The sequence below is a fragment of the Seriola dumerili genome, unplaced genomic scaffold (genome assembly GCF_002260705.1).
Source record: "Seriola dumerili isolate Sdu_G_001 unplaced genomic scaffold, Sdu_1.0 BDQW01000191.1, whole genome shotgun sequence".
In the NCBI taxonomy this organism is placed as follows: Eukaryota; Metazoa; Chordata; class Actinopteri; order Carangiformes; family Carangidae; genus Seriola; species Seriola dumerili.
Genome location: NW_019174446.1, coordinates 115,374 through 133,488, shown reverse-complemented (window position 1 = coordinate 133,488; position 18,115 = coordinate 115,374). Strand labels below are relative to the sequence as shown.

Below are 18,115 nucleotides of genomic sequence, written 5' to 3'. Positions count from 1 at the left end.
ACCTCTGTGTTTCTGCCCCCCCCTCACCAGGCTCCCTCCCAGCAGCAGATGAGGATGTGGCCGGGCAGTGATGGTGGAGGTGGGGGTCAGGACCCAGCATACACCCAGTTGCTGCTCCACAAGCCGGCTGCCTCCCAGCAACACCAGCGCCACTTCCTGGACGCGCCCCACCACCCCCACCCAACTTACTCCCACCACGGGAACGGTGGGCGTGGCCTGCGGCAGGGCGGACAGACGGGCATCGGTGGAGGGGGGGGGCAGCAGGGATCCTCGCCCCAGATGAGTGACAGCATGGATGTGGGCGTGTCCCTAGGGCTGCACCACCTGGGGGCGGTGTCTTCCATGGAGGCCTCTCAGTTTGGCTCAGCCTCCCTGCCCCTCGCTCTGCCAATTGGACTGTCTGCCTTCCGGACTCGGACGGCCCCCACCGCCCCAGGGCCACAAGCCCCGCCCCCTGAGGACTACTACCCTGCCTCCAACAACAATAACCCCGCTGCGGGGGGCAGAGGGAGGCCGGACTCAGACGAGGGGCCAGCCAACTCTTGATAAAACCTGAACCATGCCCTAAAGCCATACAATTTTAACTACAACTACTACAACTACACACATACAGCCAGAGTTCAGAGACAAAGAGGTGAACTTTGTGCTGAAGGAGACAGTTTGTACTGCATGAGAGGAGGAGGAGGAAGGAGGAGGATGCTGGGAAAACTCTCCTTTTATCCTGTTTTAGTTTGTTGTCTTCTGTTGCGACTGTAATTGGAAAGGAATGATTGTGACAGGTTTGTTTTTATTAATATTATTATTGTTGTTTAATATTATTTGATTTTTCTCGGGTTTGAGGAGTTGTGTGTTCTACTTGGTTGTTGTTTAAGCCTGGAGAGGAGGAGGAGGATGAAGAGGAAAGAGAGAGGAGCCATGCTTTTCCATTTTACTCCATATGGTGGCTGTAAGAGGACGGAGAGTACACGTTCATGTTCACACTGGTTAGTTATGACATTAGCATATTCATATGTGCAGCCCTTAGAGACGAGCAGTCTTTACACACACTCACACACACACACACAAACACACACACACATGTATCCAGTATCTGTGCATACTGCTGCATGGAGACGACAGACGCTGGTTTCAAAGGGAGAAAACACCAACATATGTGTGATTCAGGACTCATGGATTCTCTCTCCTGTCTGTGTTAAACTCACCTTTTCTTTGAGTTTGCGTCCTCCCTCTGTCGCTCGCCGCCGCCGCGCCGTGCCGTGACAGAGCACGGAGAGGGGGAGGGAGGTGGAGGGAGGAGAAGGTGACGGGACACTGATGCCTTCCTGGCGCTCATAGGGATCTCCTTCTCCTCCTCATCCTCCTCTTCTCCCCGCTCTCTTCTTCATCTCCTCCTTCTCCTGTTGTATTTCTCCTCCAGACAGCTCCTCCTCTCTGTGCTGCTAATCACCATGACAACTGGTCCGGATTGCTGCTAAAGATCCAACACAGATCAATTAAAGAAATAAAAAGAAATAGAAACAGAAATAAAAAAAACTTTTTAACCCTTCTGCTTAAGAGAAAAGGATAAAGTAAGAACCACTGCATCTCAATGTATTTATTACTATTTAACAAGAAAAAACAAACTGAAAGTAACCCTTTTTTCTGCTCTTCTTTGTTTGGTTGCCTTCTTTCTGCAGGTGAGCTCTGATTGGCTATTGTAACAGTGACAGTAACTGGTGACATGGGAATGCCACCGGTTGTGGGGGCTGGGTGGAGGGGAGGGGTCGGGGCAAAATAAAGTTGGATATATAATAAGAATAAAGAGTATACTTTTGCACACCAAAGTCAAACAAACACCAGATCTCCGCTTTTCTTCGTCCTAATCTGATCCAGCTTCATCATCATCACCTCAGGATGAAACTCCGCTGCTGTCGACCCACATCACAACACCACATGAAGGCTGAAGTGTTCGACACACACTGAAAAAGACGGGAAATAAATAATCATATGAATGAATACACACAGACTCTGTCATGTAACCATGAATGGTGATTGGCTGCTGCTGACAGCCAATCAGATGGCTGGGCTTGTTTGTCTGAAAGAATTTGGAAAAGAGTTGAAATGAAAATGAGCTGTAACAAACTCTTATTGTGAAAAGAAACAGGATGTTGAGCTTTAACACTTAATTCATTCAGTTTTGTCTATTTATTCATATGATCTTATTTATTTCATATTGGAAACTTGTAGACTTGCATCAGGAATCTGAGAGTTTAATGATGGTAAATATTTGAGTTTGAGTGGTCACACATACACACACACACACACACACACACACACACACATGGGTCATCAGTTATTCAGGTTGTTTCTGAGTGACAGAGTTCATTAATCACAGGTTTGTGTGTGAAACTGTGGGACAGCAACATCTGGTTTAATGGAAACCTTCAGAATAAGAGGAAAGGTTTGTCCTCACAGTGTAGTTCATCTTACTGGGAGCTTAGCTGGGAAAGGATGTGAAAACTGACAGCTGACAACTCCATTCACCTGAATGTAAAAAAAAAAAAAAAAAGCATGGTGGAATACAAACACTCAGTATTTGGCAGATGACCCACCTGTTGGAAACAGTGGTTTTATTTTGGTGAACTCTCTACTGTTTGGTAAGTGAGAGAGAAGTTTGTAACAACGCCTACTGGAGCTAGTCACCGTGGTAACCAGGACCATCACCTGTACTGTGAAGGTCAGAGGGTTATCTCTGGTTTACTGGTATCATAGAGATGGTTCACTTTTAACTGATGCACATCACCATGGTAACCTACACTGATCAGAACAGCCCCGACTGCTGACATCAGATCACCTTCCTACAGGAGCCTGACAGGGACACATTCACTGAGTTTACCATAAAGTGACCAGTGATCAGAGCAGTGGTTTTAAAGGGAGAGTTCACTTCACTGAACACTAGTAATGGTTCCATCACTGCAGCTCACAGTAACATGAGGAGACTCTGTGATGATGACTGGAAACAGAAGGAAAAGGCTGCTGGTCCTTCATTAGAATATAATCCACACACTGTTAATTAGCTCCCTTTGATTATTTTTTTTTTTTCATTGTAGTTTCATTCATTCATTATGAAACAAAAAAACACAAATACCTGGGCACAGACAGGTTTGAGCCGCCCACCTCATGGGCCCCCTTACTCTTTTTAACCCACTCCCCATGGATATTCAACTCTAGTCATGTTATGTTCTGCCTTCTGGTGATGTTGCTTGTCAATAAGAAGTCCTCGTCCAGGATCCAGGTGAACACAGACTGTACAACCAGAGTAATACACACAGATTCTATACACATCTGTCTCCTCTGTCCAGGAAAGGCTGATAAATTAAACTAAATGTTTCTATTTCCTTCATCAGAGGAGAATTTATTATTGAGTAAAGATTGTGCACTGATGATCTGTCTGACCGTCTCTGACAGCTTTTACTGTTGTTCCAGTCTCAGGACTGTTCCCTGAGAGCAGATGGACAGGAGGCAGAGGCAGTGGAAAGAAAAGAGGACAGGATGATGGTGGTTGAAGATTTAAAGAGGAGAAGGAAAAAGCAGCAGAGCCTGGGAAACAGTCAACTTTAGATCCAGTGTCAAACTGAACAGTATTTAAAATGAGAAGCTGTGATGTTTGTGTTTGAGGAGGAACTGCAGATCAGACTTCACTGAGTCTGAGTGACATTAACCTCACTTATATTCTGTTCACAGTTCAGTTCAGGAGACTGTTGTTTATGTTGTTTCACTATTTCAATATCTTTTAAGTTATTGTCTTAACAACAATAATAATAACAATAATAATAAAATTATTATTATTATTATATCTTTAATATCTTTGATATCTTTGAAGTTATAATAACACTATCATCATCATCATCATCATCATCATCATCATCATCATCATCATCATCATCATCATCATCATCGTTGGTGCAGATGTATGTAATACTCCACACCAGTTGGTGGCGGTAATGCATCATTTAATTGTTGCCAAATGTCATAAACATGAAGAGGAAGAAGAACTGTGGCACTTTATTCTGAAGGAGTCAGGGTCGGAAGTACAGACGGAAGTTTATAGGTTCTGTTGTCGAAACCGGCGTGAGCACGGATCCCGTCTCTGCGGTGATAAGTCACATAACAAGGTAACACCTGAACTTTCTACAGATTCCGTCTGTCTGGGTTAAATGTGAGGAACCCGGCGTCAGTGTTGAGGTGAGCTGGGTTCCGGCTGTGTGTTTACCTGCAGACAGGTGCCCTGTCCTCGTGTCTGTGGTCTCGCTGTATCATAAGTCCAGTCCGGGTCAGTGTAGCTGCTGTAGTTCGGGGGCCGGCGGGTCCAGCAGCCTCCATCCAGAGGCCGTGTGAGTGAGTGAGGGGGGCTGTAGAGCTGTGAACACCGCTGTTGTACGGCCTGACTGACCGGGCTTCACATTATCACAGCAGCAGGTTTCATTTAAAGCCTCCACACTGGCATCACTTCGAGAACCAGAACCCACCAGAACCTCCCCAGCACCACAGAAGCGGTGGTTTTATGTATCAGGAACTAGAGTATTGTTTACCGGCTGCCTGCAGGGAGGCGGGGATTGTAACATCAACTATTACAGCTACATAATGACAACATTTAGAGTCATGAAGTCTGCAGGTCCAGTGACGTCAGTGACGTCAGTGTGGTACTGTGGTGTGAGACAGTGGAGGAAAAGGAAACAGGAGATGTTCCAGTCTGAGTCCAAAGAAAACAACTGACTGTGAACAGGAGGTAAGTTTGAAATAAGAGAGAAGTCATTCAAGTCCCAGTCGTCCTCTCAGTCTCTGTGGAGGAGGACAGTCAGACAGACAGTTGGACACACAGCTGGTGACAGGGACACAGCTGATAAACCAACAGTTTTTCATATCATGATGAACAGCCCTCTTTACCAGTCACACCCAGTCACAGCTCACCAGCCCTCCTCACTCAGACCTGTTCAGACCTGGTATTAACATCCGTCTCAGGTGATGGTTGTCAGCTCTAAGTTCAGGTGTGAACGCACCCAAGATGTATTTAGGACGCACTGAGATCAGACCACATTCAGAGGTGGTCTGGACCACATGTGGCCACATTGTATTAGTGGTGTGAACGTGAATGTGTCCTGGGCCAGTTTCACAGAGATATCTCAGACTGGTCTGTGGTGTTGGTCCAGGTCAGTCTGATGTTAGTCAGACTGTTTCACTAGAGTAAAGACTGACTCACTTTAAACCAAAAACATTGCCCCTAAGTAACTCAGTCCTGAGACCAATGTTACCATGGTAACAATCAATGACACCTGTGCTGACCAGTAGAAGAAAAAACAGTAGAACATGGCTCTGTTGTTTGCTGACATTGTTATGGAGAGAGAGAAGAGAAGGGAAAGTTTTTAGAGACTGCAGCCATTTTTTTCCAAACCAGGCTTTTATTGTTTCACCATATGAATTTCCACTGAATTTCCAAAGTAAAATGTCCTTGTAACTTGAATTCTTTGAAAAGACAAACTTTTTCTGCTGAGGGTAAACAGAGTGAACAGTTGGATGCGGCTCCTTAGTCAGCCATTTTTTTTATTTTGAAAAAAGTCTTAGTTTACCCAGAATTCATTGTACCACAGTCCAGCTTAACATAGTCAAGAACTAAAGTGCTTTGTGCAAGCAATGAATTCACACGTCTGACTATTTGTTTTATCTAAGACACAGTCAGAGTCTATTTTTGTGAAACTGGCCATGTGGTTCCATATGTGCATTGCAACTGATCTTTATTGCCATTATTTATTTATTTACTAGCGTGTTACTCTGATTGCTCTTATTAGTATGACACTGAGAAGATGCCTGAAAAATAATGTAATAGTAATTGCAGTGTTAGGGGTACTGGAGGGAGACGGGACAACACTGAAGCGGTGCATCTCCGCTTGGAGGTTGCCCCCAGCAACTGCCCACGGGGAAGCTGGAAGAAGTTGGGAAAGTAGTGTAACAGATAACTGCAATAATCTTTCAAATGTGGATTCAAGCTCTAAAATTGGTATGTTAACCCTCTGGGGCCATTAATTCTAAAAATCCCATTAGCCACTTGAAATTTCAAAATTTCAAGATGGTCCCCATTTCTGGCATAGGAAACATTTTACCGCAGAGTTTTACCCAAGAGACAGATTGAATCTGGTTTTAGACTATGAGGATGTTACACAACTCCTAAATTTCCTCAGAGCTTTATTTGTGCAATATGTGCATAAAACACAATGTATTTGTGAACCATTTATCATGAATGATGAACCGAAAGAGTCAACAGTCTGCTTGTTTACTTTTTTTAACAACAGCTTGTCCACTAGCTCGCTAGGCTAGTCAGCAACACCTGAATTATTCATATGAGAAAATACAGGATGAACTTATTGCAAAACATAATATTTCCTTACCAGAAATGGTGGCCATCTTGAATTTTGAGAGGCTAATGTGTTTTATCAAAAGAATAATACCCAAGGAGGATTTGTGCCAAGTTTAGTACCTGTATCCACATTTGGAAGATTTACCTGAAACATGCAGTTATCTGCTGCACTAAAGGGAGGACACATTTGGTTGACTCATACAACAACACAGTAAAACAACAGGAAGTGCAACAAAACAACAACAGTTTGAGGTTGAACTGACACACACATGTTCAGTCCACACAGACAGTGTGCATGCATATTTTTGGCACAAATGGGACACCATCCCGGGCCACATTGAAGGACCGCCTACTCTGCCACAGTCTTATAAGTCCTGCCTCTCTCTCTCTCTCTCTCTCTCTCTCTCTCTCTCTCTCTCTCTCTCTCTCTCTCTCGCTCTCTCGCTCTCTCTCCCACACACACAAATACAACGGACCCGTCTGATTGGTTAAAAACAACAACGCACACGTGTTTATTTGTTTATAAAGCAGTGAAGTGAGATCTGATCACAAGTGGTCACTGGAGACTGGTGTGAACAGGTTGTTGTTGTTGTTGTTGTTGTTGTTGTTGTTGTTGTTGTTGTTGTTGTTGTTGTTGGTGTTGTCGGTGGTGGTGGTCATTAGATGTGATTTCTTTTTGCTCTTAGCCAATGAGAACTGTCGCAGTCATCGGAGGGGGGATTGGGGGTTTGGCAGCATCTTACTACCTGTGCAAGAGTCCCCAGGTTACCAAGGTAACACACACACACACACACACACACACTGCAGAACTGAAGTGATAAGGTGAACGCAATGTGTAGGTCATCACATGATGAAGAGGAGACAACATACACATTAATACGAACTGTGTCTTTAGGCTGTTTTCATCAGGTTGAAGTTTCTAATGAGTTGTTTGATGATGTCATGTTATTTGATGGTGTGTCGGCATAGAAGAACAGACCTCACTGCTGCCATGTTGCCTTTAGGATAAAGCACACAGGTGGAGGGGGTGTTATTCTCTCCAGTGGTCACTGATAATGTGACATTGATAAAAAATGAACAGGTGTAGGTAGGATACATGAAAAGAAAAAACTGTACAGTCTTTATTTGAAGGTGGTCAGAAGAAATCAGACACAGGATCAGTTAGAATATGTTCAGCAGAACTACCTACACACATATATATATATATATATATATATACACATACATACACATATATATATATTATATATATATATATATATATATATATATATATGTACATCATGTAAATAAAATCAGATGTAAGCTTCTTTGACCTCTACAATATTAGTTTTATCCTTCTGTGTGTTTGAATTGAAGCAACAGTCTGAGTCTTGTCCTCAGGTTGTAGTTTTGGAGTCCAGCAGCCGGTTTGGGGGTTGGCTGTGGTCCACTAGGAGGTCCGACGGGGCCATATTTGAACATGGACCCAGAGGGATCCGACCTGCTGGGGCAGTGGGACGCAACACACTCAACATGGTGAGTTCTAACATTGACTGTCCTGATAACCTGTACTACGAAGCTGCTTATCAACGGGCTCAGTTAACCCTGGGTTTACCTGTCCGGTTACGAGCGCGTTTATGTGAAAGAGACAAGGTTGTTAACTATAAACAACATAGTCAGAACCATGAATAAAGTTCTTAATATGATATGAGAAGAAACACCTGATGCCCACCGGTAAGTTTGGTTATAGCAATGTCCAAAAGTGATATTCAATAAGGTGAAATGTGAACAATATGATCACGTGACTGGAATAAAAAAAATATTTCTAAATATAATTACTATTAAAGTCAGACTGTTTCTGCTACAGAGAGGAGAGAAAGAAAGGAGGAGAGGAGTAGTTAATGTCTGATGAGTCAGTCTGACTGAAATGTTTACGGGACAATTTATAATCATGAGAAATATTGAACAGTGTGTGGATCATTGTTCTAATCAAAGACATCAGAGCTTTAGTTTTTATTTCCAGTTGTGGTCACAGAGTGTTGTTCTGAGCTGCAGTGATGAAGAAGAGAGTAAAAGCTTCATCACAGTCAGGAGTTCTGTTAGATTAAATGATATTTGTTCAATTAAAATTAAGCTATAATAGTTATGCTATATTTATTTAGCCTGATAAACTCTTTGTTTGTTAGAAGCTCTGTTTTAAAACCAGAGTGGACACATGCTGGTCTGGAACAGCAAAACAATTCCACTTAATTTAAATATCTACTACTTGTTATTATTGATCACTTTATTGTAAACTCTTTTGTCCCTGTCAGGATCCTGTAGGAATGATGACTCAGTTTTCCAGGTATCTGATTGGTCAGTAGTTTGGCTGTTGACAGGTTTTGATCTGATCCTCTGAAGTTAACCTGCGCCGGAGCAGATTAGGATTTCAGCACAAGTTACCATGGTGATTTAACCCGGTAACAAGTGAACCACCATAGTAGTACCGAAAACCCAGGGTTAAGCGCTAACCTCAAATCCTGCTTCGTAGTACAGGCCTCAGTTTCAGTCCGTTTGATTCTGCATCAGTGATGAAGATGAAACTACTGCACATCCTTGTCTGAAGGGTTATCAAAAACACCTGTAACATCCAACACTGTGTGTGTGTGTGTGTGTGTGTGCGCGCAGGTGGAAGACCTGGGTCTTGCGGGGGAGATTCTGCCGGTCACCCACAGTCATGTGGCGTCGAAGAACAGATACCTGTATGTGAAGGGACAGCTGCACAGGATGCCGTCAGGAATCAGGTCTGAAGACTGAGCTTCATGTTTGTGTTGCTTCTTAGTTTTAAATACAGACACAGATCTGAAAAACATCTGATCTCCACTCACAGTTTTCAAAACTTTTCACACTCTGAATTGAGCTGCTGCATCACTACAGCCTGTGTTGTTCTGTTCATGTCCATCCAGATATTATTATTATTATTATTATTATTATTATTATTATTATTATTATTATTATTATNGCTTTAGTTTTTATTTCCAGTTGTGGTCACAGAGTGTTGTTCTGAGCTGCAGTGATGAAGAAGAGAGTAAAAGCTTCATCACAGTCAGGAGTTCTGTTAGATTAAATGATATTTGTTCAATTAAAATTAAGCTATAATAGTTATGCTATATTTATTTAGCCTGATAAACTCTTTGTTTGTTAGAAGCTCTGTTTTAAAACCAGAGTGGACACATGCTGGTCTGGAACAGCAAAACAATTCCACTTAATTTAAATATCTACTACTTGTTATTATTGATCACTTTATTGTAAACTCTTTTGTCCCTGTCAGGATCCTGTAGGAATGATGACTCAGTTTTCCAGGTATCTGATTGGTCAGTAGTTTGGCTGTTGACAGGTTTTGATCTGATCCTCTGAAGTTAACCTGCGTCGGAGCAGATTAGGATTTCAGCACAAGTTACCATGGTGATTTAACCCGGTAACAAGTGAACCACCATAGTAGTACCGAAAACCCAGGGTTAAGCGCTAACCTCAAATCCTGCTTCGTAGTACAGGCCTCAGTTTCAGTCCGTTTGATTCTGCATCAGTGATGAAGATGAAACTACTGCACATCCTTGTCTGAAGGGTTATCAAAAACACCTGTAACATCCAACACTGTGTGTGTGTGTGTGTGTGTGTGCGCGCAGGTGGAAGACCTGGGTCTTGCGGGGGAGATTCTGCCGGTCACCCACAGTCATGTGGCGTCGAAGAACAGATACCTGTATGTGAAGGGACAGCTGCACAGGATGCCGTCAGGAATCAGGTCTGAAGACTGAGCTTCATGTTTGTGTTGCTTCTTAGTTTTAAATACAGACACAGATCTGAAAAACATCTGATCTCCACTCACAGTTTTCAAAACTTTTCACACTCTGAATTGAGCTGCTGCATCACTACAGCCTGTGTTGTTCTGTTCATGTCCATCCAGATATTATTATTATTATTATTATTATTATTATTATTATTATTATTATTATTATATGAGATATGTATTTCTGTATGTGGCCTCTAGCTTCACGGTTGTAAACTGGCAGTAACAGCTGATACTGCACACACTCATGAGTGTGTTAGGAATATTGTCTGTTCAGTAGAATCTTATCTGGAAGTTACTGTAGTTACTGTATGATCAATAAAAACTGATTAATATGGATTAATTACAAGGTATTGATACACAGAATTATCGTGTTAAATAATTTCAACCTGCTGTTGTCTCCCCCCTCTGGCAGTCAGAGTAATTACAAAAAAATGCTATATATAATAATAACAACCTGTTGTTGTGAAATACTGTTTGTTTTCTAACTGGAGGATCACAAACTTCAGGTTTCAAGCCATAAACTTCACCACATGCTGTCGTAGCTGCTGGTCCATGGCAACAGTTGCTCCTTCTGACACCGTGTTCTGTTGTCTATGTACACTGTAAACACATTAACAACATAAGCACCCAACACGACAGACAGCTGCATGTTGTTTCCCAGACTTTTAATGTGTCCCCCTTGCAACACAGTCCAACATGCTGTGGGTTCCTGCCCATGTATTTCATCTAGGAACCTACAGCATGTTGTACTGTGTTGCAAGGGGGGACACGTTAAAAGTCTGGGAAACAACATGCAGCTGTCTGTCAGGTGCTTCTGTTCACACTGTACATAGAGACAACAGAGGTGAAACACATCACTTCCTGTACTCAGAGCGGAGACGTCTCCACAGACAGAGAGATTTGCCTGGAGCTGAGAGGGTTAATCAATCAGACTTGAATGTAACAGATGTTCATTGATATGTAAAAGTCCTGAACTCCAGCTTTAAAGACCCCCTCCTTTGTTAACATCCATTTATATAATACAGACATATGAGGAGTGAGGTAATCATCAGCACCATGACTGAGTGTTTCCACCTTGAACTGCAGTGAACCAATGACAGTCTCATAAAAACAGATTCAGGGTTTCATACGTCACAAACCTCAGGAACCAATCCTGTCAACTTGTGAGGACAGGGGGCGGGGCTAAATAAACCTGAAACCTCGTCAGTACAGAGAGAGAGAGTTAGCATTAGCACAACCACTGACACTGTGTCAGCCACTGCCATTTACAAGCTAACAAACAACATAAACAAATAAAAGATGCTAACTACGCTAACCGCTCTGATCCGTCTGCTGGTCTCTGGTTCTGGTCTCAGACTCCTCCTCTGAGTCTGGGTCTGACTGAGGCTCAAACATGAGGCTGAGTCTCTCTGATGTTTCCTCCTCTAACCATCTTGATACTCTCTGCTCTTTCACCTGTCCACCTGGAGCCAGCAGGTGGTGGGCGGGGCATAAGGCCCGATCCCGATTTATCAATGAGGAAGTAAGAGGAGACGAGCTTCAGACCCAGCGTTTGATTTTTTTCTCACATTTTATGTGTGAAAATTACATTAAACAAAATATGAATCATAGAGGATTTTTACAGAGTTTAAAACATGTCCGTAGGAACTTTAATATAATAGTGAGAGAGAGAAATGACAAGTATCACTGTAAAGTACAGAGCCTTTTACATATGTTGTAAGTTGCTGTGAGAACATTATAGGAGGAGTTTTACACAGATCCAGGAAGTGATGGATGAATCAGCCACTTCATGAAATTAGATACTCAGACGTCATAGTGGACACATCTCTACTTGTAGGTGGATGGACGTTGATGGATCGACCTCTGCTGACACTTGTGATCTACACACTGCAGTGGCACAAAGAGTTTCTGCAGTTTTTGTTCTGATGGATTGAATCATATTGTACATGTGCTGTTCACCATGACTGTCCAAACGATGGGTTTAAATGCAGTCATCCCTGAGGTGCTGCCTCTACCTGTATCTGTGGCTCATTCATTACTCAGTGGCCACTGTAGTTCACCTGTTCACCAACACGGCTGTCGACTGTTATGATGCCTGTGATGTTAGAGATGCTAGTTGACAATAGTTTTGAACTGGACTGATTTTGGACTGGACTGGTCTTTGTTTCAGTGGACTTGTGCGGACAGTCCCACCCTTCTCTCGCCCCATCCTGTTGAGTGTTGCCATGGAGATACTGGTGAAGAAAAGCAAGGAGGATGACGAGACTATCCACTCGTTTGTCTCGAGGAGGCTGGGAGAGGAGGTGAGAATCAAACTACTGTAACATCATGTGACCAGCTTCATGTCTGAACCAGACATCACCTGCACTCCAGGTGTCCTGTGGATACTAAACAATGGTCATAGATATTACACCATCATTATCACAGTGTTACAGCATCATGTTGGTGTAACAGCAAAACATCTGCTGAATATTTTTTAGTATTAATTCATCTGCTGTAGGTCTGTGTCACAAGTTCACATGTTTTCAAGTCTGTCTTAAAGCAACACTTGATTTATTGAAGTCTGATATGAACTTCAGCTGTGTTTCAGGAAACATTTTTCTTTTCAATGCAATTTTATTTGTATAGCGCCAAATCATACCATCCATTTTCTCAAGGCTCTGCCTCGACCGGAGGGAGGGGCTTCCTGATGATAAAGAATTACAGTAGTCTAGTCCAAATGCATGGACACAATTTTCAGTATTCTTTAGAGACAGGATGTTTCTGATTTTCAGAATAATGGTCGGGTAGAAGAAGGCTGTCCTAGAGACTATTTTAAGTTTGATTTTGTATTATATTAATTTGACTTATTAAATGCTAATATTAGTTTAAGTAAGCTGACTATAAGGGCGCTTATGTTCCCGCTGTGTTTCTTCTGCTCTGGGAGCCGGTGGCCGTCAGGTCAGAGAACATAGAGCAACAGTTTTCTGACTGTGTTCATGTTTAATCACATCAAAGTCCTGTTTTGATATTTATTTTCTATTGGAAAGTCAACAGGAGTATATTATTTAATAAATTCCAGTTTCAATTATTGAAAGTATTATACATCCGTTCATGCTTTATAAGTGTGTGTGTCGGATACTCCGCCTAACCTTCAGTCGTTAATTTGAATGGATTAGCCGCTGTGGGATCTCTTCACTGATGAAGACCATAAGTCTCCTGTATATACAGTGAAGTCTTGTCAGTTACAGTGACCAGTCACTGAGTATTGTAATGAGTTGGACTTGAAACAATGTGAACTTGTCCTTTAACAGCGATTAACTTCGATAAATATTACCATAAATATTTCATTTCTTGCTGTTGTTAATTTGTCCTCCTCTGTGTGTGTCCAGCTTGCAGACATCGCTGTGGACAGTTTGTGTCGCGGCGTGTTTGCAGGCGACTGCAGGAAGCTGAGTGTGCGCTCCTGTTTTCCTGTGTTGTACAACGCAGAGCAGCACAGAGGTTCCCTGATCCTGGGTATGCTGCTGGGCTCAGGTAAACTCCAGCATCACTGAACTGATGTCACTGTTGTGGCCATTTTGTTGTGTTTCATTTTCTCCTGTAGTTTTGTGAGGGTGCAGGAGCGTGACACAAAACTTGTGTGTATGTGTGAAACCCCGTAGGTCCCGGTCCTGCGGTCCCCCCTGGCCCTCTGGCTCAGAGATCTGTTAAAGAGTCATGGGCCCAGTGGTCCCTGAGCAAGGGGGTGGAGTCCCTCCCAGAATCCATCACTGACTCCCTCCTACAGAGCAGGAGGGTGGAGCTTCACAGAGATGCAGGTGTTAAACACATCTGTCCTTCAGCCTCTGGTTGGAAGGTTAGTGAGGAAACAAACTGAGTTTAGTGAAGCTGACAATGTGAATGTGATGTTCAGATTTAACTGGTTTGACCTGCTGAATGATCCATTTAATAACCCAGCAGGAAGTGCTCATGTTCTCAGTGTTAGTGTCACGTTGGTGTCGGGGCTCTGACTGCACGGTCAGTCCACCACTTTGGTCCACACTGAAAAATCCCAACAACTGTTCAACAGACTGACCTGAAACTTTGTACAGAGGTTCACAAAGGAGGATGTTCACTTGGATGGCCATGAAATTTAGTACAGTGCACTCATGCTCCCAGGACAATTATGGAGTCATAGGAGTGTCATAAAATAAAAAACAAATAAATAAATGAAAACAGGAATAAATAAAAGAATAGGAAAAGGCTTTTTTTATTGTTCTATTTATTACTCATTATATTTCCACATTATTCTTTTGCAGATTTCTGCTTTTTTACGTCTCCTATGACTCCATAGACGATGAGTCCTGGTAACTATGGTGATCCCCTCTCTTTTCCTTTAGCTCCACCAGCAGGTTCAGATTTTATCCACTAGTGGAGAAATGATTTGTCGTTAGGTCCAGAGGAATGTACAGCTCTACAGCTACCAACAGGCCACGGCCGAGCGGTGACACCGGGGCGTGGCCCGGAGTCCTGCGGTCCGTCACCAAACCACACGGATGGGTGACAGATGGTCTTGGTCTCAGTTCAGACCTTCATGGTGAACCCTGACAACTTCGATGATTCATGATTTTCCTCTAGCGCCACCATCAGGTTCACATTGTTGTTTTTGAATGAATTGTCTCAACAGCTGTTGGATGGACATTAAATCTGGTTCAAACGTTCATGTTCCCTCAGGATGAACTGTGATAGTGGTTTAATGGTTTCATCAGCCTCAGCTGTTGGTTTTACTTGTGTAGAGCTAATTAGCAAATGCTAGCATGTTAGCACACTAAAGTAAGATGGTGACCAAGATGTTGGACATTATACCTGAAAACATCTCCATGTTTGAGTGTAAGAAAACAAAACTGAAGGAGATTTCCTCATTCCAGGGTTCATCTTGTTTTCCCAAACTTCACCTGTGTTCCTAGAGCACTGGCTGTAATGACCTTCACTGTGTTGTACAATGGGTTACTGTTTGGACACCTTTATTATGGTGGGCAGCCGGAGACACTTCAGACCTCTGTTGTTGGGTAACCAAGGTCTCATAGCTAAGGAGGCAGGAGGGAAGACTAAACTTGGAATCTAGCTGTTGTCAAGGACGAGCTAAAGGGAAAAGAACAGGACACATGTGATATTAAGGAGGTAAGGACATGTGACCAATAGCATCTTCACACATTATTGACTAGGATACCGTTTAATCTTATGTGGAATAAGATGTGGTAAAATGTTCAACCAAGGGAGACCTTTGAATACATACCCACTCAGTCACAAAAACATGCACTTCTCATATCCTTGTATTGTTTGGCAACTTTGATAACGTGTGTGTGTGTGTCTGTCTGTCTGTAGATCCATCTGGAGGACGGAGTCGTATCAGCTGATCACATCATCTCTGCTCTGCCAGCTAAAGGTGAGTGGTGGCTGCAGCATGTTCACAGTCCTGCCTCTTGTGTACAAAAAGAAAAAAAAAAGATTTTCTTCCTTACACCTCCCCCCTCCCTTCTACCCCCTAGCCCTCTCCTCAGCCTTGCCGTCCTCCTGTCAACCTCTCATCCAGGAGCTGCAGGAAATCTCCACGGTAACAGTTGCTGTGGTAAATCTGGAGTATGATGGTTCCATCCTGCCTGTAATGGTAAGAAACACACACACACACACACACACACAGTTGAAGTGTCTTATATTTCACAGTTGAAGTGTCTTATATTTTCAGTGGTGCCTAAAACAACCATCTGTGTGACTGTTCTCAGGGTTTTGGTCACCTGGTTCCATCATCAGAGGATCGGGGTCTGATGGGGATCGTCTACGACTCCGTTCCCTTCCCTCAACACAACAGACCTAATGGACAGACCACTAGACTGACGGTACACACACACACACACACACACATGCGCGCGCGCACAATATTGATAATTGCAGCTTTAAAGCAAAGCGTTGCTGCTTGTGATGACACACAGTGACAAAGCAGCACATGTCTCCTAGGTGATGATGGGCGGGGCCTGGTTCCAGGAAGAGTTTGGGGACCCAGATGCAGTAACAGAGAAGCGTCTTTTAGAGAGAGCCACTGAGGCGGTGCAGAGCCACCTGGGAGTCACCTCAGCGCCCAGCTGGAGTCGGGTGGCACTGCAGAGGGTACGACCGGACGGGAATCAAACCAGTGACAGATTCATGTTTCATTCATTTTTACATCGTTAGAGGATGTATCACACAGACACTGTGTATGAGTTCACACTTCACCCTGACTATTTTGTTGATATGTTGTAACAATCTTCGCTCTTTGTCTCTCCAGGACTGTATACCTCAGTATTATCTAGGACACCATCAGAGAGTAGGCGAGTATTGATCAAACAACACATCTAAAGACCAGGTGTAGTCAGACATCGTGTTAATGTGCGTCTGTCTCTCTCTTTCCAGAGTCCATGCGTAGCTTCATAAGGAAAACTAATCTCCCGCTGTCTCTCACTGGCTCCTCCTATGATGGCGTGTCAGTGAATGATGTCATCTTCAGTGGACGGACAGCTGTAGAGCAGCTGTTGGGGACTGTAGTCTGATGGAGCAGATGCACACACTCGTGTCTCCAAAGCCTTTTTTCAGTTCATCATTTCTATCATTTGGACTTGATGTCTGTAAGTCTCTGTCACTCAGGTATCACACACATGAACACCAGCAACCATTATCTTTCTACCCATAATGCCACACTGCTCTACAAGCACAAACAGGCCTGTTGTCTTCTGGGCTCTCTGCCTGTAGCTGTGGTGGTTTGTTCAACATTTACCTGGAGATGAGAAGTGACGTGTGGTCAGTACAAACACTGAATTGTGAAGTCCTCTTTTGTTCAGTGCCACTGCGTATGATTAAATTAATAATTGATTAATATTGTATTATAATATAACAGTGTGTAAATAATATGATGGGTTGTGTTAATAAATCCAGTATGAGAATGTGTCATGGCTGAGCTGATCCAGACTCTGCAGGCCCAGGTGTCTCTGCTTTGACCCTAGTTCTAGTCCTCATGCTCTCCAGTGCCTGATCCACTGATGTGACTTGCACCAATCAAAGCCTTATTAAGCTGTTGTTGTCATCTTCTCAGAGGTTTTATTACTGACTGATGTGATGCGAGCACATGTGACCTGCAGCAGCTGATTTCTATATTATTCCGTTATTACATTCAGGAGTGGAGGTATGTTGTACAGATCAGGCCTGAGAACACGTGGGCTTCCTCATGTTGACAATGAGGCCATAATGTCACAATGTGTGAAACTGAGTTACACATAAACACTGTTTAAGTCTACTATAACTATCACTGCCATACATCTGTAAAGAAAATCACTAAATTGTATTTAATTCCTCTTAAACTCTGTAAAATAAGAAACCTTAAAAAGGGAACAAGAGCTGATACTGATCCAAACAGACCACAGTGAAGCTCAAAGTGTTGCCTTCAGGGGTTCACCACTTCCATGTCATTCAGGTATATATACATACATGGCTAATCCCAGAAGCGTCTAGAGTCAGAAAACATGTCAATTGTGTTTGTTTTGAAGGAAGCGATCATTCACACAGTAACTCTAAGGTTACGATCCAGCCTTCAGAGTACTGTGCTGAATCATGGTTACATCACGTGCTGTCTGTCTGAGCCACGCCGCTGGGTCTCTGCAGTGGAGCTCACTGATGCTGGAGGAGCATTCAGAGAGCATTTAGGTGACTGTCTGAGGACAATCTTAGCTGGAGTGAAAACAGTAACAATCAATATGTACAAACGTAGTAGATACAGATCTATCAGCTTCCTGAGGTCACCTGATGGGTGAACCACACTACTGAAGAAGCAGAGGCCCAGGTCCAGTAAGAACTGACTGGGATCAGAATCAGTGAGAGTACTGCAATGTGAAAACAATGTGTTCAGGTAAAGATCCAGTAAAATG

The 18,115-nt window shown here is 43.1% G+C and overlaps 2 protein-coding genes and 1 long non-coding RNA gene across 4 annotated transcripts in view; 2 read left to right on the top strand and 1 right to left on the bottom strand.

The window, feature by feature from the left end:
- LOC111227913 (dual specificity tyrosine-phosphorylation-regulated kinase 1B-like) overlaps positions 1-1,761 on the top strand; it is a 51,012-nt gene extending 49,251 nt beyond the window's left edge. For both annotated transcript variants that reach the window (XM_022753662.1, XM_022753661.1), the window contains exon 13: positions 31-1,761. In XM_022753662.1, the coding sequence (XP_022609383.1) occupies positions 31-546 (516 nt within the window). In that variant the 3' untranslated portion in view covers positions 547-1,761. The remainder of the gene's footprint in view (positions 1-30) is intronic.
- LOC111227915 lies at positions 1,383-4,513 on the bottom strand. The gene is made up of 3 exons (XR_002665361.1): positions 4,253-4,513; positions 1,820-1,958; positions 1,383-1,468 (listed from the first exon to the last, which is right to left on the bottom strand). It is a non-coding gene; the product is annotated as an uncharacterized LOC111227915 (long non-coding RNA).
- Positions 4,070-17,585, top strand: ppox (protoporphyrinogen oxidase). Its single transcript, XM_022753663.1, has 13 exons — positions 4,070-4,154; positions 7,078-7,164; positions 7,775-7,909; positions 9,041-9,156; positions 12,373-12,505; positions 13,574-13,718; positions 13,847-14,040; positions 15,549-15,609; positions 15,713-15,831; positions 15,947-16,060; positions 16,179-16,328; positions 16,486-16,528; positions 16,611-17,585. Exons 2-13 carry the CDS (start codon positions 7,081-7,083, stop codon positions 16,745-16,747), a joined length of 1,431 nt encoding a protein of 476 aa, XP_022609384.1. The 5' UTR covers positions 4,070-4,154; positions 7,078-7,080; the 3' UTR covers positions 16,748-17,585.
- The last annotated feature ends 530 nt before the right edge of the window (positions 17,586-18,115 follow it).